At 38.5% G+C, this 23,119-nt stretch overlaps 1 protein-coding gene across 2 annotated transcripts in view; it reads right to left on the reverse strand.

Moving 5' to 3' along the window:
* LOC106079887 (tyrosine aminotransferase-like) overlaps positions 1-21,472 on the reverse strand; it is a 53,680-nt gene extending 32,208 nt beyond the window's left edge. Inside the window, exons 1-3 of one of the 2 annotated variants that reach the window (XM_056034519.1) lie at positions 21,338-21,472; positions 10,223-10,418; positions 1,495-1,599 (exon numbers count right to left, since the gene is read on the reverse strand). In XM_056034519.1, coding sequence (XP_055890494.1) covers positions 1,495-1,599; positions 10,223-10,364 — 247 coding nt within the window. In that variant the 5' untranslated portion in view covers positions 10,365-10,418; positions 21,338-21,472. Of the gene's footprint in view, positions 1-1,494; positions 1,600-10,222; positions 10,419-21,228 lie in introns of both variants that reach the window. The other variant, XM_056034521.1, reaches the window with a different exon arrangement.
* Positions 21,473-23,119: the final 1,647 nt, after the last annotated feature.

Below are 23,119 nucleotides of genomic sequence, written 5' to 3' on the forward strand. Positions count from 1 at the left end.
TGGCGCCCGGGGCTTCTCCCCGGACAACTCCGAGTGAGCTTAAGACGCTTCTCCGAACATCTGATCAGTTTTGTGGCGAACGTAACATTTTTTTTGTAAAATGTTGAGAAACACATAGACATTTGCCCTTCGCACGCCATTCAACGCATAGGGCTGCAAGCACTTTCCACAGAAATCAGTCTTAGGCGACTTTCCCAGCCACTGTCCTTCTAAAAAGGTGTTCCTCTTTTCGTCTTGTCTACTGCTATGTCTCACAAATGTCAATCGACGTTCAGTCGCCTCGTCCCTTAGATGGCGAATGACTGTGCGGGAAAAGATTTCTATATTTGTAACATTTTCTCGGTATGTTATTCGTAGGATCCTTCTCAGCCATCACTGCTCTGCCTCTTTTCAACCTTCCACGTCCCGAAGCGTAGAAGGCCGTTGGGACAATGATTGTATTGTGTAGGTGGATTTTAATCTCCAGGCTAATTAATTCGTTTGGTCAGATAGGACGTCCTTTTTGAAAGACGTCTCCTGCTTTCCAATCCGACACTCAACACCATGATATGCAACTTCATTGCTTGTGATGGCAGTGTCTTAATAGACTAATATTTCCATTTGTTCAAGATCTGTATGACCAATGTTGAAGGGGGTTTCGGGTAACCTGCACCCAATATGCATAACTTTGAGGGCGTCTTTATCCGTCACATCGTGTATACTGTAACGTCTCTCCTACTATTCAGGCTCTCTTCAAACTGCACCACACGACACAACGAACTTACACCATTTAATTAATTAGTTTACAGTTTTATTATTCAACATAAAGAAAAAAAACAATAATTGTTTTTTTTTTAGGGGGAGATTAATTTTTTCCTTGAGAGGGGGGTGACACCCTGAGCTTACCGCACCAGGTGACACCGACCCTAGTGAGGCCATTGCCTGGATGCAGGTTTCCGTCCTGCAAACATAGCTCTGCTCGAGTCTGGATAAAACTTGATAAGTAGTCAATTGACTCTTGTCCCTCAGCCACACATCACATACACTATACGTTACTTAACTTTATGTCCTTGTCTAGAATGATACCTAGAAGTATGTTCCTTCAAGTCGCTTCATATTGAACCAAGTCAACGATAGAACTAAGAAACTCTACGTTCAGTCTCAAGTTATAAAATATTCTTATGTTTGATGGTTTTAAAGTTTGCTAATTGGTGACTCGAATCCCTTCACCTATTTGTACGAACCTCCAAAAGCAGTCACTAAAAGTTTCAATGAAGTAATACGTTTGACCCCTTGTTAAAGTGTATTGTGGCTTCGTAAGCAAAGTCATGCTCTTCATCGTGCTCAACTACCAATAGCTGCTCTTTGACAGCATGCTTACCAAAACAACAAATACACAAGGGCCGCTTAGAGTTGTGTGAAAACACAAGCTGCTTTTGTTATCTTGCAGTAACTGAATGATTTGAACATGCTAATAGCTCAGAGCTTTGCAACAGATAAGAAGGGAGAACTTACCAACCGATGGAGCGTAACCATTGTATTTTCTCTGTTTAATACATTTAATCACAGCATTTTCAATCTCTTCTGACATAGGCAGATTCCCAAAAACAGTTGGGTCTCCTGCAAATCGAATAAACTTTGTTCTAAAAATAGATTTAGTTCACTATAATTATAATACAGCATTTTGATGTTCATTTATTAATCAAACTTATGTATATCTAGCTATGACCATCTTCAGTCGAGTAAGCGACTATGGGTCACCACAGAAATTAGCATTTGCTATGGTTGTAACCATGTCACCCCCCTCTCCACTCAGATGATGTATCCAAAGGAAGGTTAAGTGATGATACAGTTTGGGATCAGCAGCGTCGCAGACTCTGCCAGGGTGTAGCACTGTGCTGCAAACTGCCTAAGGGGCGCCAGCTCTTGATTTTTACAAACCTAATATCTACTCATTCTGTCTGTCTGGTAAAAAGTTTGTACATCTTATTTCTCCCACACCCAATCTCGGATCAAGCGCTGAAATTTTGAACAATTATTTCTTTTGCATGACAAAACAAGAATCAATCAATACAAAATAAAAAAATCAATTAGTTAATTAACTAATGGTAATTAATTATTTTGTTTGGTATAGAAAAAGAGAAAGAAATTGTACTTGTCTGATGTGGTGGTATAAGTTGAACCAGCTCACTTTATACTTTGTTGGTCGCAGCTTTAAATTCAATGTAAAATAAGTATAAAAAGTGTTTTTCGATAATCGTTTCTAGTAAATTACTTTCTTATTTTAAAATCCTGAACAACCTATTGTCAATATCTTTGAAAAAAAAAGTCATTTGACATAATTTTTTTTTCAAGTTGAAAATACGAAAAAAATTGGATATCGATAATTAAACTATATAAATTTATTGTCCAAGAATATAAGAGTAATGTAAGTCAATGATGCTATTTTTCTTACAAAACAATATCCGGAGCAACTTTATAGTTCTTCATAGTTCATAGCACGGAAATGACATGTAATCTAAGTTAGAAGATAAAACAAACATTCGTTGGCATTGATTTGTTTTTCACAAAAACATCCGGAACAATCTATATAGATATTTAAAACCATTGCAATGTTTTGGAAGGAACATTAAATGTGAAATCAGATTTTCAATAGCGTTTAGTGTTGTTGTTTTTTATATGATGGAGAGACCGACCAGAAGACAAAACGCATAAAAATAAGCGGCTTTTATCCTGATGAGTGCTCTAAACAAAAAATAAATAAAATCTGATTATTTAAAAAAATTTTAAGGAATAAGTTTAGCAAAATAAACATGCCACGGCGTTACGCTACTGCACGAAAGTCGCTGCATTAAAAGTCCATTTTAAAAATGTGCGTGATATTTACATACAAAGCGCATTCTTAGCATTTATAAACAAATAAATGTTTTCTTTTAATTTTAGCAGCTAGTTGACCAGAAAAAACAACACCTTTACCTAATATTTATATTTGTTGTGAACATTCCTTTTACATTTTATAAATATATATGATTTCTTGATACTAAAAATTCACCGAATCTTGTACTTCTTTGTTAACATATTGTAACACTGCCTCCCTTACATTTACGTAATTGTTTTAGAATTGGTGCAATGTATTTTTATGAAAAAAAATCGCTTGCATAATTAATTGTATAAACTAAACGGTTTGGTTTTAGAAAACCAAAAGTAGCCGCATAGCATGGGGAAATAATATTTTTCATTTCTCTTCTAGTTTTCGAGATCTGAGTGTGACAGACGGACATTTTGCACAAACCTAATAGCGTCTTTTCCCCTTACGGGGGCCGCTAAAAATGGTAATAATATTTCTAACCGCACGGATTTATTAATGTTAATCTAGAATTTAGAGCTATTACAAATTTAATTACACAACTGATCTTAACTTTTTAATGCTACTGCGCTTAATATAAGCTTTGTTTTTAGAGGCCCCCGAAAGGGAAAAGACGCTATTAGTTTTGTGTGGCCTGTCTGTCCGTCCGTCCCGTCTAGATCTCAGAAACTAGTAGAGAAATGAAAATTGGACATCATGATATTTTAGATCATTCAAAGTTCTGATGCAACGGCGACATTTTTCTTTTCCGAACCCTTTAATTTTTAAAATTATATGTGCAAGCAGATTTTTCAAAAAATTACACCACTTTTCAATGAAAAACTTCAGGGGAGGTAACTTTTTTAAAAGGGCAAGGACTTCATTAATAATTCAAGCTTCTTTTATAGATTCGCGCATTGGTAAGGTCACAATGGTAAAAGTGTCAGTAGATCATTATAAAATATATTTTCTATTTATTAATTAACTCATTGAATAGAATACTGATTGAAATGTTTTTAAAAAAGAATTTTGATACGAACTTCATTTTAGTTATAAGTTTAAAAAATAACGATCTACTTTTATAGCGCGCAGTTTTTACTTATTATCATAATATGCCGGCCTACACTTGACAGTCTAAATAAGACTAAATAGAGCCCAGATCTAGAAACATATATATATATATATATATATATATATATATATATATATATATATATATATATATTTATATATATATCATGGGCGTAGCCAACGGGGGGGGGGGGGGGGTTGAACCACCGAAATGAAATTCCCCCCCCCGATCGGAATTTAGTGACTGATTTTTTGCTTTTGAATTTTTGAGTTTAAAACCCCCTACCAGGGGTTTTTGAGTTTAAAACCCCTTCCAGGAGTTTTCGCAGTTAAATTCCACTCTTCTATAACACAAAACAAAAAAAATGCAAACTATAAACCCCCAAATTTCACGAGCACAGTTAATGAAGATTTTCATTTTTAAACCCCCTCCAAAATTAACGATAAACCCCCTCTTCAAAATAAAAAGACAATTACACATTCAAAAGTAGGATTTGAGGCTAAAAAATAACGTCTTTAATACTCGGTATAAAGAAACGCAAATTACGTACTTAAAATGTTATGGGCGTGGCTAAATGGATTTTGACTCAGTATTGAGTTTAAACCCCCCCTTCAAATACCTCTTTAATATTAAAAACAAAGCAAATTATACACTAAACTTGTTATGAGTGTATTCAAAGGGGTTTTGAATTTAAACTCCCCTCCAGTGGAGTTTGAAGCTAAAAAATACCTCTTCAATATAAAAAAAAAAGAAAATTACACACTCAGAAATCTATGAGCGTAGCCAAAGGGGTTTTGAGTTTAAACCCCTGCAAGCGGGGTTTGAAGCTAAAAAAAATACATCTTCAATGTAAGAAAAAAAGCAAATTACGCACTCAAAATGCTATGAGCGTTGCTAAAGAAGTTTTGAGTTTAAACCTCCCTTCAGAGTGGTTTGATGCTAAAAAAAAAGCAAATTACACAATAAAATTATTTGAAAGTAGCAAAGACAATTAGGGGTTTTGAGTTTAAATCCCTCTCCTACAGATGACCTTTTTAAAAGTTTAAAACCCCTCCAGATGGTTTTGAGTTTAAAATCCCCATACAGAGCGTTTTGAGGTGGAAAAGCTCTATCTTCAATATTATTCTAAAGCAAACTACAGTTACCAAATTCTATGACCATAGCTAAATGGGGTTTTGAATTTTAAAAAAAAACACAACTACAGAGATTTTTTAGTTTAAAACCCCCAAAAGATGATTATGACCATAAAACTTCACTTTTTTGGATATAAAATCTAAAGCAAACTACGTTCACTTAATTCCAAGAGCGTATTCAAGAGAGGCTACAAATTTCTACCAGTGGTGGGGCTCAATTAATAAAGTGCAGTGAATAGTCATCTGCCGAAATAGAAAAACACTAAATGTGGCTCAACAAAGATGGCTAAAACAGATTTTAGAAGTCAGTTATAGAGATCGGGTGTAAATTAAGGAAATCCTATGCCGAACTGGGAGTCGACCCCTCAGTAAGATTGTGACAGAGCGTCGCATGAGGTTTGCGGGACATGTTCTCCGACAAAATGAATTACGCATAAGAAGAGTTGCGATGACATCCTAGTACAACTTGGCGCCACACATTCATGGAGGTCCTCAGAGCAGGTGGGAAGAGGCTTCAGTCATTACCAGTAGTGATGGGCAAAAGTTAACTAAAAAGTTGCTAACTTTTAGTTTAACGCAAAAAAATTAGTTAAGGCCAAAGTTTAATTTAAAAAAAAAAGTTTAGTTACAATCCTAGTTTAATTATTTTTTTTTTTAGTTACAAACTAAAAAGTTTAATTACAAATTTTACAAACTTTTTTAACATTCTTTGTTATACCAATAAATATTTAGATCTATGTAATTTGGAGAATGTATATAATGGATAATAGAGAGGAGAATAAATTAGAGGGTGCACAGGTCACTAGAAAGCCTTTTGACCTTTAGCCTATTATGGCTGCTATTCCCGCCAATTCAATGTATTTGAAAGGCGAGAAAAATAAACGTGTTCATTATATTTCTAGAAAGTTTCGCTGCTTGATAAATCCTGATAATTCCTTGCTTCTATAGATCTACATTTTGCTGCTTTTTATTAAACACCAGTGTGTTCCTGTATAGCTGCAGGCAAAGAATTTTGCTTTACTATATATCTAAAAGAAATGTCGACTCTTTTTATTTAAATTTTTTTTTACTAGATCTAGAGTTAGAGTTAGAGTCTAGTTACGTCTAGTTTATTAGTATAAGTCTATTACTATTAGATCTATAGTCATAATAGTCTATATTTAATTATTTTAGTCTCAAGTAGAGTCTAACTCTTAGTCAGGGGCGGACTGGCTATATGGGCAGTCGGGCAAATGCCCGGTGGGCCGGCACCCAAATGGGCCGGTAGGGCGACCTAAAGGGCCTCATGAATGCCACTATGACACGTATTAAATTGTTAAAGGTTTTATGATATTCTCTTATAAAAGTGGCCCTCTGAGCGTCATGATTTAAAAAAATCGTTTACAGACTCTACATTGTAGGTCCTAAAATACTAATTTAACACATTTTCCGAAATAATTTAATAGCCTACATCCGTAGACAGTGCTACTGTAGGCTACATCCTTTTAGGGCCTACACACTTAGCGATGAAAAAGCAACATAAGGCCCATATTTCTTTAAAGATATAAAGCTTGCGTAGGCCTACATTTATCGATACATTATTAAACTTAACATAATGGTTTTGAGGTAAGGTATGCCTATAATTGGAATCCCATCGTATAATATGCAATTTATGGGCCGATATGTATAGAAATGCCTGGGCCGATTTTGACTCCCAGTCCGCCCCTGCTCTTAGTAGTCTTAGTCTTAGATCTATCTAGATGTAAATTTAAAATTATAAGTCAATAATATAGACATAGATCTATTAAATAAAATTGAAATCTAAATTACTTTACTTTACTAGACTAGATCTATTAGTTTAGAGATTCTACTATTCTAGAATTAGAGTCTAGATTAGATCTAGATAAATCTAGATTACTTATTGTTACGTATTTCTGAATCTTCTGGCTAGAAGTATTAGTTGGCACACAAATAAAAACACAGCAAAGAACTTGACGACTAAACTTTCAGTTTCATATAACTTTAATGACTATTAACTCTAACATTACTGTAACATGTAGCGTAGAAGACTGTACAATATCTGTCAGTTTACAGTTAGCTATACTTCGTTGCACTGCATCTCTTCACTTCGTTGCAATTCATCTCTTCTCAACTTTCCTCGAGCCGTATTCTACAGAACAGACCAACGACACACTTCCCAGTGTCGCTCCAGGTCTCCCAAAGCTGAACCAAGTCGTACTCCAGTCTACCACATCAGAGCCGCACACGTCTTACATCGACTGTATCGACTGTAACGGCTCAAGTCCACTGTAGTTCGCTGTATAGACTTTAACGACAGTAGTCCACTCCAGTTAACTCTACGCTAGTTAACTTGCATCGAGTCGTACACATTTCTCTTCCACAGAGCCGCACACGTCTTACATCGTCTGTATCGACTGTAACGGCTCACTCACGACTCCATACGACTCACTTTCACATTAACTCTTTGGCTTATATAGAGTCCCTAATCGCTTGTCCAAAGTTGCACAAACACTCCTAGTATCCTCTGGAATAACATGTCAGGAAACGTCACATCCTGTCTTTATTTATACATGTAGATTCCAGAAAACACTCGCTGCAGTGTCATCAAGTCGGGGTCACACGTAGTGACCTTTATCTGTCACTGTTCATTAGTAACTGTCCCTCTACTTAGATCTATTCGTCCCCTGGAACAACACGTGTGGACACGTCACATCCTGTCTTTGTTTGTACATGTAGATTCCAGGGAACACTAGCTGCTGTGTCATCTCGCCGGGGTCATACGTTGACCTCTACCTATCACTGTTCATTTGTAACATTATTATACTAAGACCCTAGATGCATAGATAGATAGATCTATAATGACTATAATATACTAATAATAGTCGTCACTATACTAGATCTAATACTAAATAAACTAAATCTAGACTAGATCTACATCTACTTCTATTATAATTATACTTATATCTACTATCTAGATCTATTAGATCTACATCTAGTTAATCTAGTATTATCTACTAGAGTATATAGATCTAAATATTCTAAATACCCATATCTAGTTATAATTATAATAATCTAAAATCTCTAGATCTAAAGTTACTAAGATATCTACTAGACTCTATCTAGATTTTAGATCTAGTAGTAGTAGTAACTAGTATTTCTTAGATTATTTTTAGATTAAAATATTAATTATTTGATCTAGGTCTAGTAGATCTAATTCTAGATCCAGATTATATTTCTGATCATTTCGTTTGTAGAAGATATTAGATCCAGAATATTCTAGAATCTAGAGTTAGTTAGTCAACATGCAGTTTTATCATTACTTCTAAAGGTAACTTATATTAGAACTTGGACAATTACTTCTAATTTCTTTCTATAATAGTATCATTCTAGTGATTCTATTAAGATCTACATTTATTCCATAAAGACATTTAAATCTTTTTTCATGTGCACAAATAAATGTTTATTACATTTTGCTAAAGAGATTTGTTGTGCTTTATTATACTTTATATTTTTCATGTTTGGCTGTTCGTCCTTAAAAAAGGTCAAAATAGTTTGTAAAAGTTTAACTAAAGTTTCTTAGTTTAGTTTAACTAATTTTTTTCAATTTGTGATTAACTAAAAGTTTAATTACTTTTTTTTAGTTCAAACTTAGTTTTAGTTTAACTAAAAAAAATTAGTTTAGTTCCCATCACTATTTACCAGTGACAGATTTTTGTGGAAACACTTGACGGCAAATGCGCCGAACGGCGTAGGAGGGTTAAGTCAGTGAGAATAGCACATTAGATTTTTGAAATAAAACTTTTTAATAGCAGGAAAATGCACTGTAGATACCTCAGAATATGCATTTTGTTGGCTTTCAATATCAGAAATAGTGCTTGGAGGCGGGGCACCGCCCCGCGCTGGGGAGCTCCTAGCGCTCCTCCAGACCCCCTTGCTGGCAATGGCGGGGGGTCTACAATTTTCCAACTAACTCCAGGAAGAACCTATTCTAGGGCACAATAAGCGTCTTCCGAAAGACTGATGGGTCAGAATGTAATAAAGATTATGTACATACACACACATACATACATATAATTTTTTTCCGCGGGGGGGGGGGGCGGAGGGGGGGGGGGAGAAAAAAATCCCCCAAACCCCTCCCCCCCTCCGAAAAAAATCCTGGTTACGCCCATGATATATATATATATATATTATAAATGTATTGATAATTTAAACAAATCTTTTATTATTACGCAATAACTTATCTTCTGACAGCTTAGGGGTGCAGATTTCTTGTTACAAAGTTTTTATCAACTCTGCCTGTCAGGCTAAAAGTTTAAACACATTATTTACCCACACTCACTGTCGGATCAATTTGAAACATTTCATAATTATTGATTGGCTAAGACAATACATAAATCAATAAAATAAAAACAATGAGTTAATTATTGTTAATTCACTGATATGGCTAAATATGTAGCTTTTTGTTTCCTTAGATAATTGTACACGTTATTTCTCCGAAACCCAGCAGAGGTTTGAATTTACTTAACCTAGGTGGGTAGCTAGACAGGCTAACGAGCCCCTCCTGCCAGAAGCTTACTAGCTGATGCGCTTTGTCCCTTCTCCTGTTAGTGATAACAGTTCCATTGTAAGCATTTAAAGGTAGTGGAGTGGTTGTATCCATTACCCTTTCTGGCAGGTATATCTAGATGTACTGTGCAATGTATGTAGTCGTACATGTATATATGGCATGCATTATTTCCTCGGTGCATGCATAGAAATGTGTATAAGCTATATGGAGTGATGCAACGTGTAGGCAATGTGCTACTGACAAACGATGAAACCCTATCATTCGTTTTAAAGTTATTTGAAAGCGCTTAAGAAGTATTCAAACTTATTGCTTGAATGTACATTCTTCTTCTTTATACTGCTGATGTCTGAGCATCTACTAACAAATGAAGAGACTGTAGTAAGGTACTAAAAGATAAGTGTCACGTATCAATGGATAATCCTAAGCACGATTGCACTTTTGACTATCGTTTGAGTCTAGGCCAAGGTACAGTGGCTGTTTTTTTGTTTTAACTGTATGAGAGAAATAATCTTTTTAACTGACTTATTCTAAAAACGAATTTTGAGTCACTTTGAATTTTTTATTTTGTCCCTTGTTTTACTGCGAGCTCCCCCATTCTTCCTGTTTAGATGTGTGCAGTTACATACCAATGGACAATGCAATCATAGGCTTATCTGGATGTGGTTCAAGCTTCATTGTATCTACTATACTTCTTATTGGATTGAACGTGTTCTGAGCCATTTTGGAAATAGGCACAGTCCATTTGTTTTTTTTTATTTCTTGAGCCATGCCAGTCTTTTATCAAATCTCTTCTTGTGCTACTAACTCGATGACGTTATCAAACTGAAACAAAAGATTACAGACAACTTCATAAAAAATGTTTATCAAAATCTAAAAATTTATTTTTAAATGGATTGGCGCTATGCTAGCATTTCCTGACAAACGATCACAGTAAACAAAAAAAAAAAAAATCGAATTTCCAAAAGCAACTAAAAAATGAAAAAAATAAATAACATCTCTGAATGAACATTTTCAATTATAAGTATAAAGTGTCTATGTCGAACTCTAAGACGTTTAATACAGTTTGATCGAGATGCTTTGTGTTTATCTTTGCCCGGATTTCTTTCCATTCCCAAGCAGCTGTATGAGGGAGAAAACGTCAAATTAGAATCAAGAGTGCAAACTTGTTCCAACATTTTCACCTCCCTTCTTCGGAGTTCTACTTCAACTAGACAATTGAATACGAAGGTATCTACGTTAAGTTAGGCATCGACAATAGAACAGAATATTCAGCCTGCAACACATACTTTCCCATACTCAAATTAGTAAAAATCAAACTGTTGCTGTCAACAAAGGCTTTAAGCTTGTATACCTTACTCCAAGTTACTTATGTATCTATTTTTAAACGCGGGTATTTACTCGTTTTTTTTTTCTTTTTAGCTATTCATTTCGTGGACAATCTCTGTTATATACCAATCTGTAGATCCTCACGTCTCTTTCATCTGGTTTTAAATTTAGTTACTTCCCCTGTTTCACTGTTATGAAAGTTTAGTCTCAGGACCCAAGTCTACAGGGGTGAATAATAAACTATTCAGCTAATTTTTAGTTGTCAGGTTTAACCTAAATCTCAAGTCTTCAATTCAAAACTGTATGTCACCATTCATGTTTCAACTTTCTCTTTAGAAAATAATGCATGCTATATATACATGTATGACCACATCTGTTGCACAGTATATAGGCCTTAATGCCGGAAGTGGTAATTGATAAAGGCCTCAGTAGGCCTACTCCAGTACCTATACTATGCTTTCACTGGCATGCGTCTCAAATAGCCTCTGACAAGTCAAAAGCCTTCATCTATAGCTCAGATATTGGGTCCGTTGGAACTATTTTTACTAACAGTTTTCAATGCAAAACTGTATGTCATCATTTTATGTTATAACGTCTCTTTTGTCTATGAAATTTGCGAAAAAAAAATGATTAATCCAATCGAGCAAGTCTTCTAGATGGAATTCATACAACCTAAACACTGGTCAGTACAAAGTACATAACTCATAATCCATATATATTTAGTTAGTCACATCACATGGCATTAAGATTTATGCACGTAGCTACGAATTTGAGCTTACAGGCTTTGCTCTCTACTGACAAAGTATCTATAATAAGAACAGGTGTCTGCTCTTCCCTGGAGGAGGAAGTCATACCATACTATAAACCTGTTCCTTATTGGCCAGGAAGGTGCCGCCCTGGGATATTTACCACTTGAAAAAACTAGAAGAAAAAGCAAAAAATACCATAAAATCTTATCTATCCAATGAATGATTCGGTTAAGAGGGACCCCGATAGAGTTGGCTTGGTGCCCCTATATACTAACCAGACCGACCAGAACCAGATTGGCTTGGTGCCCCTATATACTAACCATGCCGACCAGAACCAGATTGGCTTGGTGCCCCTATATACTAACCAGACCGACCAGAACCAGATTGGCTTGGTGCCCCTATATACTAACCATGCCGACCAGAACCAGATTGGCTTGGTGCCCCTATATACTAACCAGACCGACCAGAACCAGATTGGCTTGGTGCCCCTATATACTAACCATGCCGACCAGAACCAGATTGGCTTGGTGCCCATATATACTAACCAGACCGACCAGAACCAGATTGGCTTGGTGCCCCTATATACTAACCAGACCGACCAGAACCAGATTGGCTTGGTGCCCCTATATACTAACCATGCCGACCAGAACCAGATTGGCTTGGTGCCCCTATATACTAACCAGACCGACCAGAACCAGATTGGCTTGGTGCCCCTATATACTAACCATGCCGACCAGAACCAGATTGGCTTGGTGCCCCTATATACTAACCAGACCGACCAGAACCAGATTGGCTTGGTGCCCCTATATACTAACCATGCCGACCAGAACCAGATTGGCTTGGTGCCCATATATACTAACCAGACCGACCAGAACCAGATTGGCTTGGTGCCCCTATATACTAACCATGCCGACCAGAACCAGATTGGCTTGGTGCCCCTATATACTAACCAGACCGACCAGAACCAGATTGGCTTGGTGCCCCTATATACTAACCATGCCGACCAGAACCAGATTGGCTTGGTGCCCCTATATACTAACCAGACCGACCAGAACCAGATTGGCTTGGTGCCCCTATATACTAACCATGCCGACCAGAACCAGATTGGCTTGGTGCCCATATATACTAACCAGACCGACCAGAACCAGATTGGCTTGGTGCCCCTATATACTAACCATGCCGACCAGAACCAGATTGGCTTGGTGCCCCTATATACTAACCAGACCGACCAGAACCAGATTGGTTTGGTGCCCCTATATACTAACCATGGGCGTAGCCCCCCCAAAAAAAAATGAAATCCCCCCCCACGAGGGGGGGGTGGAGGGGAGGGAGACGGACTTTAGTGACTGATTTTTTTCTTTGATTTTGTTTATTTAAGGTGAGATTTTAATACTAAACCATCACTTGCCCCAGCGCAGCCAAGGGGGTTTTAAGTTTAAATCCCTTCCAGGGGGTTTTGAGTTTAAAACCCCCTACCAGGGGTTTTTAAAGTTAAATCCCCCTCTTGTATAAAAAAAAAATGCAAACGACATAGGCCTACTTTAAATTCCAAGTGCAAAATTAAGGAAGATTTTGATTTTAAAACCCCCTCCAAAATTTACGATAAACCCCCTCTTCAATATGAAAAAAAAGCAAATTTTGCACTGAAAATGTTATGAGCGTAGCTAAATGGGTTTGACTCAGTTTTAAGTTTAAACTCCCCTCCAGTGGAGTTTGAAGCTAAAACAATACATTCTTCAATTTAAAAAAAAAGTAAATTACTCTAAAATCTATGAGCGTAGCCAAAGGGGTTTTGAGTTTAACCCCCCCCCCCTTGCCAGCGGGATTTGAAGCTAAAAAATACATCTTCAATGTAAAAAAAAAGCAAATTACGCACTCAAAATGCTATGAGCGTTGCCAAAAGGAATTTTGAGTTTAAATCCTCCTTCAGAAGGGTTTGATGCTAAAAAATATCTCTTCAATATAAAAAAAGCAAATTACACACTAAAATTATTTGAGGGTAGCCAAGTCAATTGGGGGTTTTGAGTTTAAATTCCTCTCCTCCAGATGGTTTTGAGTTTAAAATCCCCATACAGAGCGTTTTGAGGTGGAAAACCTCTATCTTCAATATTTTTATAAAGCAAACTACAGTTACCAAATTCTATGATCGTAGCTTAATGGCGTTATGAATTTAAAAAAAAAACAACAACTAATTCCTGAGATTTTTAGTTTAAAACCCCCAACAGATGATTTTGACGATAAAACTTCCCTTTTAGATATAAAATCTAAAGCAAACTACTGTCACCTAATTCCAAGAGCGTATTCAAGAGAAGTTACATATTTTTACCAGTGGCGGGGCTCCATTAATAAAGTGCAGTGGATAGTCATCTGCCGAAATTGAAAAACACTAAATGTGGCTCAACAAAGATGGTTAAGACAGATTTTAGGAGTCAGTTATAGAGATCGGGTCTCAATCAAGGAAATCCTATGCTGAACTGGAAGTCGACCCCTTAATAAGATTGTGACAGAGCGTCGCATGAGGTTTGCAGGACATGTTCTCCGACAAAATGAATTACGCACAATAAGAGTTGGGATGACATCCTAGTACAACTTGGCGCCACACATTCATGGAGGTCCTCAGATAAGGTGGGAAGAGGCTTCAGACATTACCAGTGACAGATTTTTGTGGAAACAGCTTGACGGCCAATGCGCCGAAAGGCGCGGGAGGGTCTAAGTCAGTAAGAATAGCACATTAGGTTTTTGAAATAAAACTTTTAAATAGCAGGAAAATGCACTGTAGATACCTCAGAATATGCATTTTGTTGGCATTCAATACCAGAAATAGTGTTTGACGGCGGGGCTCCGCCCCGCGCTGGGGGGAGCTGCTAGCGCTCCCCCAGACCCCCTTGCTGGCAATGTCGCGAAGTCTACAATTTTTCCACTAAATCCAGGAAGAAACATCTTCCGAAAGAATGAAGGGTCAGAATCTAATAAAGATTATGTACAAATACACATACATACAAATATTTTTTTCACGGGGGGGGGGGGGGGAGAAAAGATCCCCCCTACCCCCCCCCCCCCGAAAACAAATCCTGGCTACGCCCATGATACTAACCATACCGACCAGAACCTGCTTGGCTTGGTGCCCCTATATACTAACCATACCAACCAGAACCAGATTATCTTGGTGCCCCTATATAGGCCTACTAACCATACCGACCAGAACTACATTGGCTTGGTGCCCCTATATAGGCCTACTAACCATACCGACCAGAACTAGATTGGCTTGGTGCCCCTATATACTAACTATACCAACCAGAACCAGATTGGCTTGGTGCCCCTATATACTAACCATACCGACCAGAACTAGATTGGCTTGGTGCCCCTATATAGGCCTACTAACCATACCAACCAGAACTAGATTGGCTTGGTGCCCCTATATACTAAACATACCGACCAGAACTAGATTGGCTTGGTGCCCCTATATAGGCCTACTAACGATACCAACCAGAACTAGATTGGCTTGGTGCCCCTATATACTAACCATACCGACCAGAACTAGATTGGCTTGGTGCCCCTATATAGGCCTACTAACGATACCAACCAGAACAGATTGGCTTGGTGCCCCTATATAGGCCTACTATCCATACCGACCAGAACTAGATTGGCTTGGTGCCCCTATATAGGCCTACTAACCATACCAACCAGAACTAGATTGGCTTGGTGCCCCTATATACTAACCATACCGACAAGAACTAGATTGGCTTGGTGCCCCTATATAGGCCTACTAACCATAGCAACCAGAACTAGATTGGCTTGGTGCCCCTATATACTAACCATACCGACCAGAACTAGATTGGCTTGGTGCCCCTATATAGGCCTACTAACGATACCAACCAGAACCAGATTGGCTTGGTGCCCCTATATAGGCCTACTAACCATACAAACCAGAACCAGATTGGCTTGGTGCCCCTATATAGGCCTACTATCCCTACCGACCAGAACTAGATTGGCTTGGTGCCCCTATATAGGCCTACTAACCATACCAACCAGAACTAGATTGACTTGGTGCCCCTATATACTAACCATACCGACCAGAACTAGATTGGCTTGGTGCCCCTATATAGGCCTACTAACCATACCAACCAGAACCAGATTGGCTTGGTGCCCCTATATAGGCCTACTAACCATACCAACCAGAACCAGATTGGCTTGGTGCCCCTATATAGGCCTACTAACGATACCAACCAGAACCAGATTGGCTTGGTGCCCCTATATAGGCCTACTATCCATACCGACCAGAACCAGATTGGCTTGGTGCCCCTATATAGGCCTACTAACCATACCAACCAGAACCAGATTGGCTTGGTGCCCCTATATAGGCCTACTAACCATACCAACCAGAACCAGATTGGCTTGGTGCCCCTAAATAGGCCTACTAACCATACCGACCAGAACCAGATTATCTTGGTGCCCCTATATAGGCCTACTATCCATACCGACCAGAACTAGATTGGCTTGGTGCCCCTATATAGGCCTACTAACCATACCAACATAAACTAGATTGACTTGGTGCCCCTATATACTAACCATACCGACCAGAACTAGATTGGCTTGGTGCCCCTATATAGGCCTACTAACGATACCAACCAGAACTAGATTGGCTTGGTGCCCCTATATAGGCCTACTAACCATACCAACCAGAACTAGATTGGCTTGGTGCCCCTATATACTAACCATACCGACCAGAACTAGATTGGCTTGGTGCCCCTATATAGGCCTACTAACCATACCAACCAAAACTAGATTGGCTTGGTGCCCCTATATACTAACCATACCGACCAGAACTAGATTGGCTTGGTGCCCCTATATAGGCCTACTAACGATACCAACCAGAACCAGATTGGCTTGGTGCCCCTATATAGGCCTACTATCCATACCGACCAGAACTAGATTGGCTTGGTGCCCCTATATAGGCCTACTAACCATACCAACCAGAACCAGATTGGCTTGGTGCCCCTAAATAGGCCTACTAACCATACCGACCAGAACCAGATTATCTTGGTGCCCCTATATAGGCCTACTATCCATACCGACCAGAACTAGATTGGCTTGGTGCCCCTATATAGGCCTACTAACCATAGCACCAGAACTAGATTGGCTTGGTGCCCCTATATACTAACCATACCGACCAGAACTAGATTGGCTTGGTGCCCCTATATAGGCCTACTAACGATACCAACCAGAACCAGATTGGCTTGGTGCCCCTATATAGGCCTACTATCCATACCGACCAGAACTAGATTGGCTTGGTGCCCCTATATAGGCCTACTAACCATACCAACCAGAACTAGATTGGCTTGGTGCCCCTATATACTAACCATACCGACCAGAACTAGATTGGCTTGGTGCCCCTATATAGGCCTACTAACCATACCAACCAGAACCAGATTTGCTTGGTGCCCCTATATAGGCCTACTAACCATACCAACCAGAACCAGATTGGCTTGGTGCCCCTAAATAGGCCTACTAACCATACCGACCAGAACCAGATTATCTTGGTGCCCCTATATAGGCCTACTATCCATACCGACCAGAACTAGATTGGCTTGGTGCCCCTATATAGGCCTACTAACCATAGCAACCAGAACTAGATTGGCTTGGTGCCCCTATATACTAACCATACCGACCAGAACTAGATTGGCTTGGTGCCCCTATATAGGCCTACTAACGATACCAACCAGAACCAGATTGGCTTGGTGCCCCTATATAGGCCTACTATCCATACCAACCAGAACTAGATTGGCTTGGTGCCCCTATATAGGCCTACTAACCATACCAACCAGAACTAGATTGGCTTGGTGCCCCTATATACTAACCATACCGACCAGAACTAGATTGGCTTGCTGCCCCTATATAGGCCTACTAACGATACCAACCAGAACCAGATTGGCTTGGTGCCCCTATATAGGCCTACTATCCATACCGAACAGAACTAGATTGGCTTGGTGCCCCTATATAGGCCTACTAACCATACCAACCAGAACCAGATTGGCTTGGTGCCCCTATATAGGCCTACTAACCATACCAACCAGAACCAGATTGGCTTGGTGCCCCTAAATAGGCCTACTAACCATACCGACCAGAACCAGATTGGCTTGGTGCCCCTATATACTAACCATACCGACTAGAACTAGATTGGCTTGGTGCCCCTATATAGGCCTACTAACCATACCAACCAGAACCAGATTGGCTTGGTGCCCCTATATACTAACCATACCGACCAGAACCAGATTGGCTTCGTGCTCCTATATACTAACCATACCGACCAGAACCAGATTGGCTTGGTGCCCATATGTACTAACCAAACCGACCAGAACCAGATTGGCTGTGAGCTCCCCCAGCGGGGTCTGGGATAGAGCAAGCCTAGCATTATTGCCAGTATTTGAAACTAAAAATATATATTTATTCTGAGGTGTCTACAGCGCAATGTCCTGTTAATCTTCTATTAAAAAGTTGTAGTTGAAATATGAAATCTGCTATTCTCTGCACTTTATTAACGGAGTCCAGCGACTGGTAGAAAAATAAATCAATGCGTGAAAGGTTTCATTTGGGGTAGGGTTTAAAGCTCAAAAGACTGTAGTTTGCATACGTTTTTTTTTTTTTTTTTGTGGCTTGAATTCTCGTAGAGTTACTTTATTAGGGTTCCAGCAGCTGGCAGAAATATCCTATTGCTAGGCTCAAATGGTTACTATGGTTTTACCGGTACTTTGGTTTTTTATTGGAGGGAGGGGTTAAACCTTAAAATTCATTTTGACTTTGCTGATGGAATTTAATAATTAAAGCCTTGCTTTTCTTTTTATTAGAATGAGGGGTTTTAATCTCAACCTCCCCCTCCCCTTGGCTAATTTAGATTTCCTATAGTTGTTTTTTTTTTATATTGGTGGGATGTTTAACCTGGCTCTCTTGGCTAAATGTTGTATATTGATGGGAAGTTTAACCTGGCTCTCTTGGCTAAATGTTGTATATTGGTGGGAAGTTTGACCTGGCTCTCTTGGCTAAATGTTGTATATTGGTAGGAGGTTTAACCTGGCTCTCTTGGCTACATGTTGTATATTGGTGGGAAGTTTAACCTGGCTCTCTTGGCTAAATGCTGTATATTGATGGGAAGTTTAACCTGGCTCTCTTGGCTAAATGTTGTATATTGGTGGGAAGTTTGACCTGGCTCTCTTGGCTAAATGTTGTATATTGGTGGGAGGTTTAACCTGGCTCTCTTGGCTAAATGTTGTATATTGGTGGGAAGTTTAACCTGGCTCTCTTGGCTAAATGCTGTATATTGATGGGAAGTTTAACCTGGCTCTCTTGGCTAAATGTTGTATATTGGTGGGAAGTTTAACCTGGCTCTCTTGGCTAAATGCTATATATTGATGGGAAGTTTAACCTGGCTCTCTTGGCTAAATGTTGTATATTGGTGGGAAGTTTAACCTGGCTCTCTTGGCTAAATGTTGTATATTGATGGGAAGTTTAACCTGGCTCTCTTGGCTAAATGTTGTATATTGGTGGGAAGTTTAACCTGGCTCTCTTGGCTAAATGTTGTATATTGGTGGGAAGTTTAACCTGGTTCTCTTGTCTCTTGGCTTAATGTAAAAAATTTACTTCTTAGTCCAAACCTCTCGCAGGACGACTGGGGATGGGAGCACACAGGGTGTGAATCTAGGACCATCAATAAATCCGAACGACAGTCCAGCGCGCAAACCGCACGACCAGGCAGCCAAAGTGAAAGAGACTACACCCACATCACGTATAACCCTGAGCTATATAGGTCAGTTGAAAAACAATCTATAAATAGGAGACATATGGGTTAATGAAAACAACTCGATCTAGATCTCTAAATCTACGTGGCATTGCATCAGTGCAGTAAAAAAAAAAATGGATAATATATTTAGAGCGAACAACAACAGGTAAAATAGGTCAACTGGCCGCGTGGAAAAGAAACTCTGATTGGCTCATTTTTGTAGTAGGTTGGTGACACACCTCCATATTATTATATAAAATCTGGTTCAAGGACGTGTATGCATTTCAAACTTGGTGACGACTATAAAAAAAAAAAAACTTAATGAAGTAAAAAAAAATGTCTTGAAAACAATTCAAGTAATGACTATCAGTTTGTGGGTCTAACAACAAACGTGTTTATTTCTTTTACTTTCTTCCTATGTTATAGCCTATCCGAAACAGGAAGGCGGGGGGATGGTGGTCGCGGGCTGGGTTTGAATACGGATACATTCTGAAGGCCCTCCAGAGTGCAAGCCGCATCAGCAGGCTACTCTCGATTTAGAACATAGAATTGCAGATGCCGGAGAAATATCTATGTTTTATTTTAATTAAATCAATGATTGTATATAATGTTAATGATCTTTATTTATACTACAATAGCCTATACCCTCACGTTTAAACATGCACTTGAAAATGCCAGCGATTGACCGCGAGGCCTTCACGTTTCGTTTTTTGAAAATGTCATAAAAGGCAAATAATGAGATTCATGCATGGGTGATTTCTGTCACCAAATGTCATGCCAAAGTAAAAAGAGGTATTCTATTTCAGCTTGCTTGAACAGTATAGAAGTGACCGTGGAACTATGTCGTCTTCACAACACACCATTCGGAGTCCAACATTTTAAAGCAAAATTAATTTGAAATATATATAAAAGATTTTATTAAATGTAAAAAAAAACAACAAAGAAATGAATCGATTTTCGTAGGGAAAAGAAGGAAAATGATGTTTCTGTAGCTGGAGAGACTATATATATATTGAAATAGTGCAAACCTTTAAATACCTTGGTACTATCCCAGACAATAAACTAAATTTCACTGCAAATACTGATTATATCAGCAAACAAGGGCAGCAAAGATTACGATTAGGCCTACTAAAAACTGTCCTCGTTTAATGTTAGCGAAAGGGCCTTGGCTATGTTTTATCACGCTCACATCTGCAATATTTTAAGTTTCAATATCACTGTCTGGAACGGCAATCTGAGCATTAAAAATAAAAATAAACTTTATAGAATCCTAAATGCTGCTGATAAAATAATTGGCAAAAAAACAAACCCCATTTTGGCAGTTGTTTGAGACAAACATCTATAAAAAAAAGCTAACAAGATCCTCGAAATAAAGAATCAGCTTATGTGTCAGGATTTTGTGATTTTACAATCACAAAAGAGATACAAGACACCGATAGCAAAGACAAACAGACACAAACACTCTTTTGTTCCCCTGGCAATCAAATCATTAAAAAGGAACAATCTGATATAAACTTTGTCACATGTAAATTATGAGTGAGTCTGGTGTGAATGTACACTTTGGTTTCTTATAGTTATGTTTTTTGTTTGGTGTAATGCACAAATTGTAAGACAAATTTCCATACGGACAATAAAGATTATTATTAAATATTAAATTAAGTATAGTATTCCTAGTTTACAGATGCAATACAAATATTAGTTTAAGTAAACGTGGGTTACTCTATACGTTTGTTTTCTTGAAGTTCTTTAATACACTTGACAAATGACATTTAAATCTACTTACTGTTAACGTTTATCTTTGGCTTAACAAAAAAAACAAAAAAACAACCAAACTATTACAAACTGTTAGTGCGAATGCTCCCTACGTTCAGAGCAACTTATAAGTTACTTACAATTCAGCTGTTTGTGTCGTTAAAAAATGTCTTCACCTTGACATTCCAGTTGCTAAATTCTGATTGGCGCAACTTGTGGGCAGGTCTCGACACACCTCCAGCTGTGCACCTTTGTTGTCTTCGTATACCGTGGTAAAGCCACGTGACTGTTATATTTAGATTATATCATTTTTCTGTTGGGCAAAACAACAAAATTCAAACCCAGCAGACACAAATACCAGAGGCGTGACTAGGAGGGTGTGGGCCGCACTAAAGAAAAAGTTAGGCCTATTTTCAAATGATCCAAATAAATACATATTTAGATTTTGAATTTCTAAGTCCTAATTCCTAGTTTATCTCTGGAAACTCAGAACAAACAAAAAAAGTTAGTTCTACGTAAAATCTCTGACTTTTCTTCAGCTTCTAGACTTCTGTTGCTTTTCGACCGGACCCTCGCCCACTCTCTTTCACAATTTTCGCCCCCCTTTTTTATTGTAATGACAACCCATTATTTTTTTTTAGCATCCTCAAATTGATCGGCCCTCACCACACACTTTTCAGTTTTTGAATTCTAGATAGGAGATAGAGCTCCTTTGATTAGTTTTAGTTTTCTTTCCCCAATAATCTAATCATAAGGCAAGCATTGTACGGTATTAGATATCCAATTTAATCTAAACATTTCTTTACACCATCAGGGAAAACAAATGCTGTTTCCGAAGGCGCCAATTGAACTCCCATTTCCCATTCCCCACTTTATTATTTATTATTTTAATTATCAATTTGGATTTAACATGGGCGTAGTCAGGATATTTTTTTCGGGGGGGGGGGGAGATTTTTCTCTCCCCCTCCGCGGATATATATATATATATATATATATATATATATTGTTACGTATTTCTGAATCTTCTGGCTAGAGGTATTAGTTGGCACACAAATAAAAACACAGCAAAGAACCTGACGACTAAACTTTCAGTTTCATATAACTTTAATGACTATTAACTCTAACAATTCGTTACTGTAACATGTAGCGTAGAAGACTGTACAATATCTGTCAGTTTACAGTTAGCTATACTTCGTTGCAATTCCTCTCTTCTCAACTTGCATCGAGCCGTATTCCGCAGAACAGACCAACGACACACTTCCCAGTGTCGCTCCAGGTCTCCTAAAGCTGAACCAAGTCGTACTCAAGTCTACCGAATCAGAGCCGCACACGTCTTACATCGACTGTATCGACTGTAACGGCTCAAGTCCACTGTAGTTCGCTGTATAGACTTTAACGACAGTAGTCCACTCCAGTTAACTCTACCCTAGTTAACTTGCATCGAGTCGTACACATTTTTCTTCCACAGAGCCGCACACGTCTTACATCGTCTGTATCGACTGTAACGGCTCACTCACGACTCCATACGACTGACTTTCACATTAACTCTCTGGCTTATATAGAGTCCCTAATCGCTTGTCCAAAGTTGCACAAACACGGCTAGTATCCTCTGGAATAACACGTGAGGAAACGTCACATCCTGTCTTTGTTTATACATGTAGATTCCAGAAAACATCGGCTGCAGTGTCATCTTGCCGGGGTCTATCTGTCACTGGACATTGCTAGTACCTTCTGGAATAACACGTAAGGACACGTCACATCCTGTCTTTGTTGATACATGTACATTCCAGAGAACAACCGCTGCTGTGTTATCTCGCCGGGGTCATACGTTGACCTCATCTATGTGTGTGTGTGTCTGTGTGTATATAATTAATCTTTATTACATTCTGCCCCTTAAATTCATTCTTTCGGAAGACGTTTAT

Source organism: Biomphalaria glabrata, chromosome 7 (genome assembly GCF_947242115.1).
Source record: "Biomphalaria glabrata chromosome 7, xgBioGlab47.1, whole genome shotgun sequence".
NCBI classification, from domain to species: domain Eukaryota; kingdom Metazoa; phylum Mollusca; class Gastropoda; family Planorbidae; genus Biomphalaria; species Biomphalaria glabrata.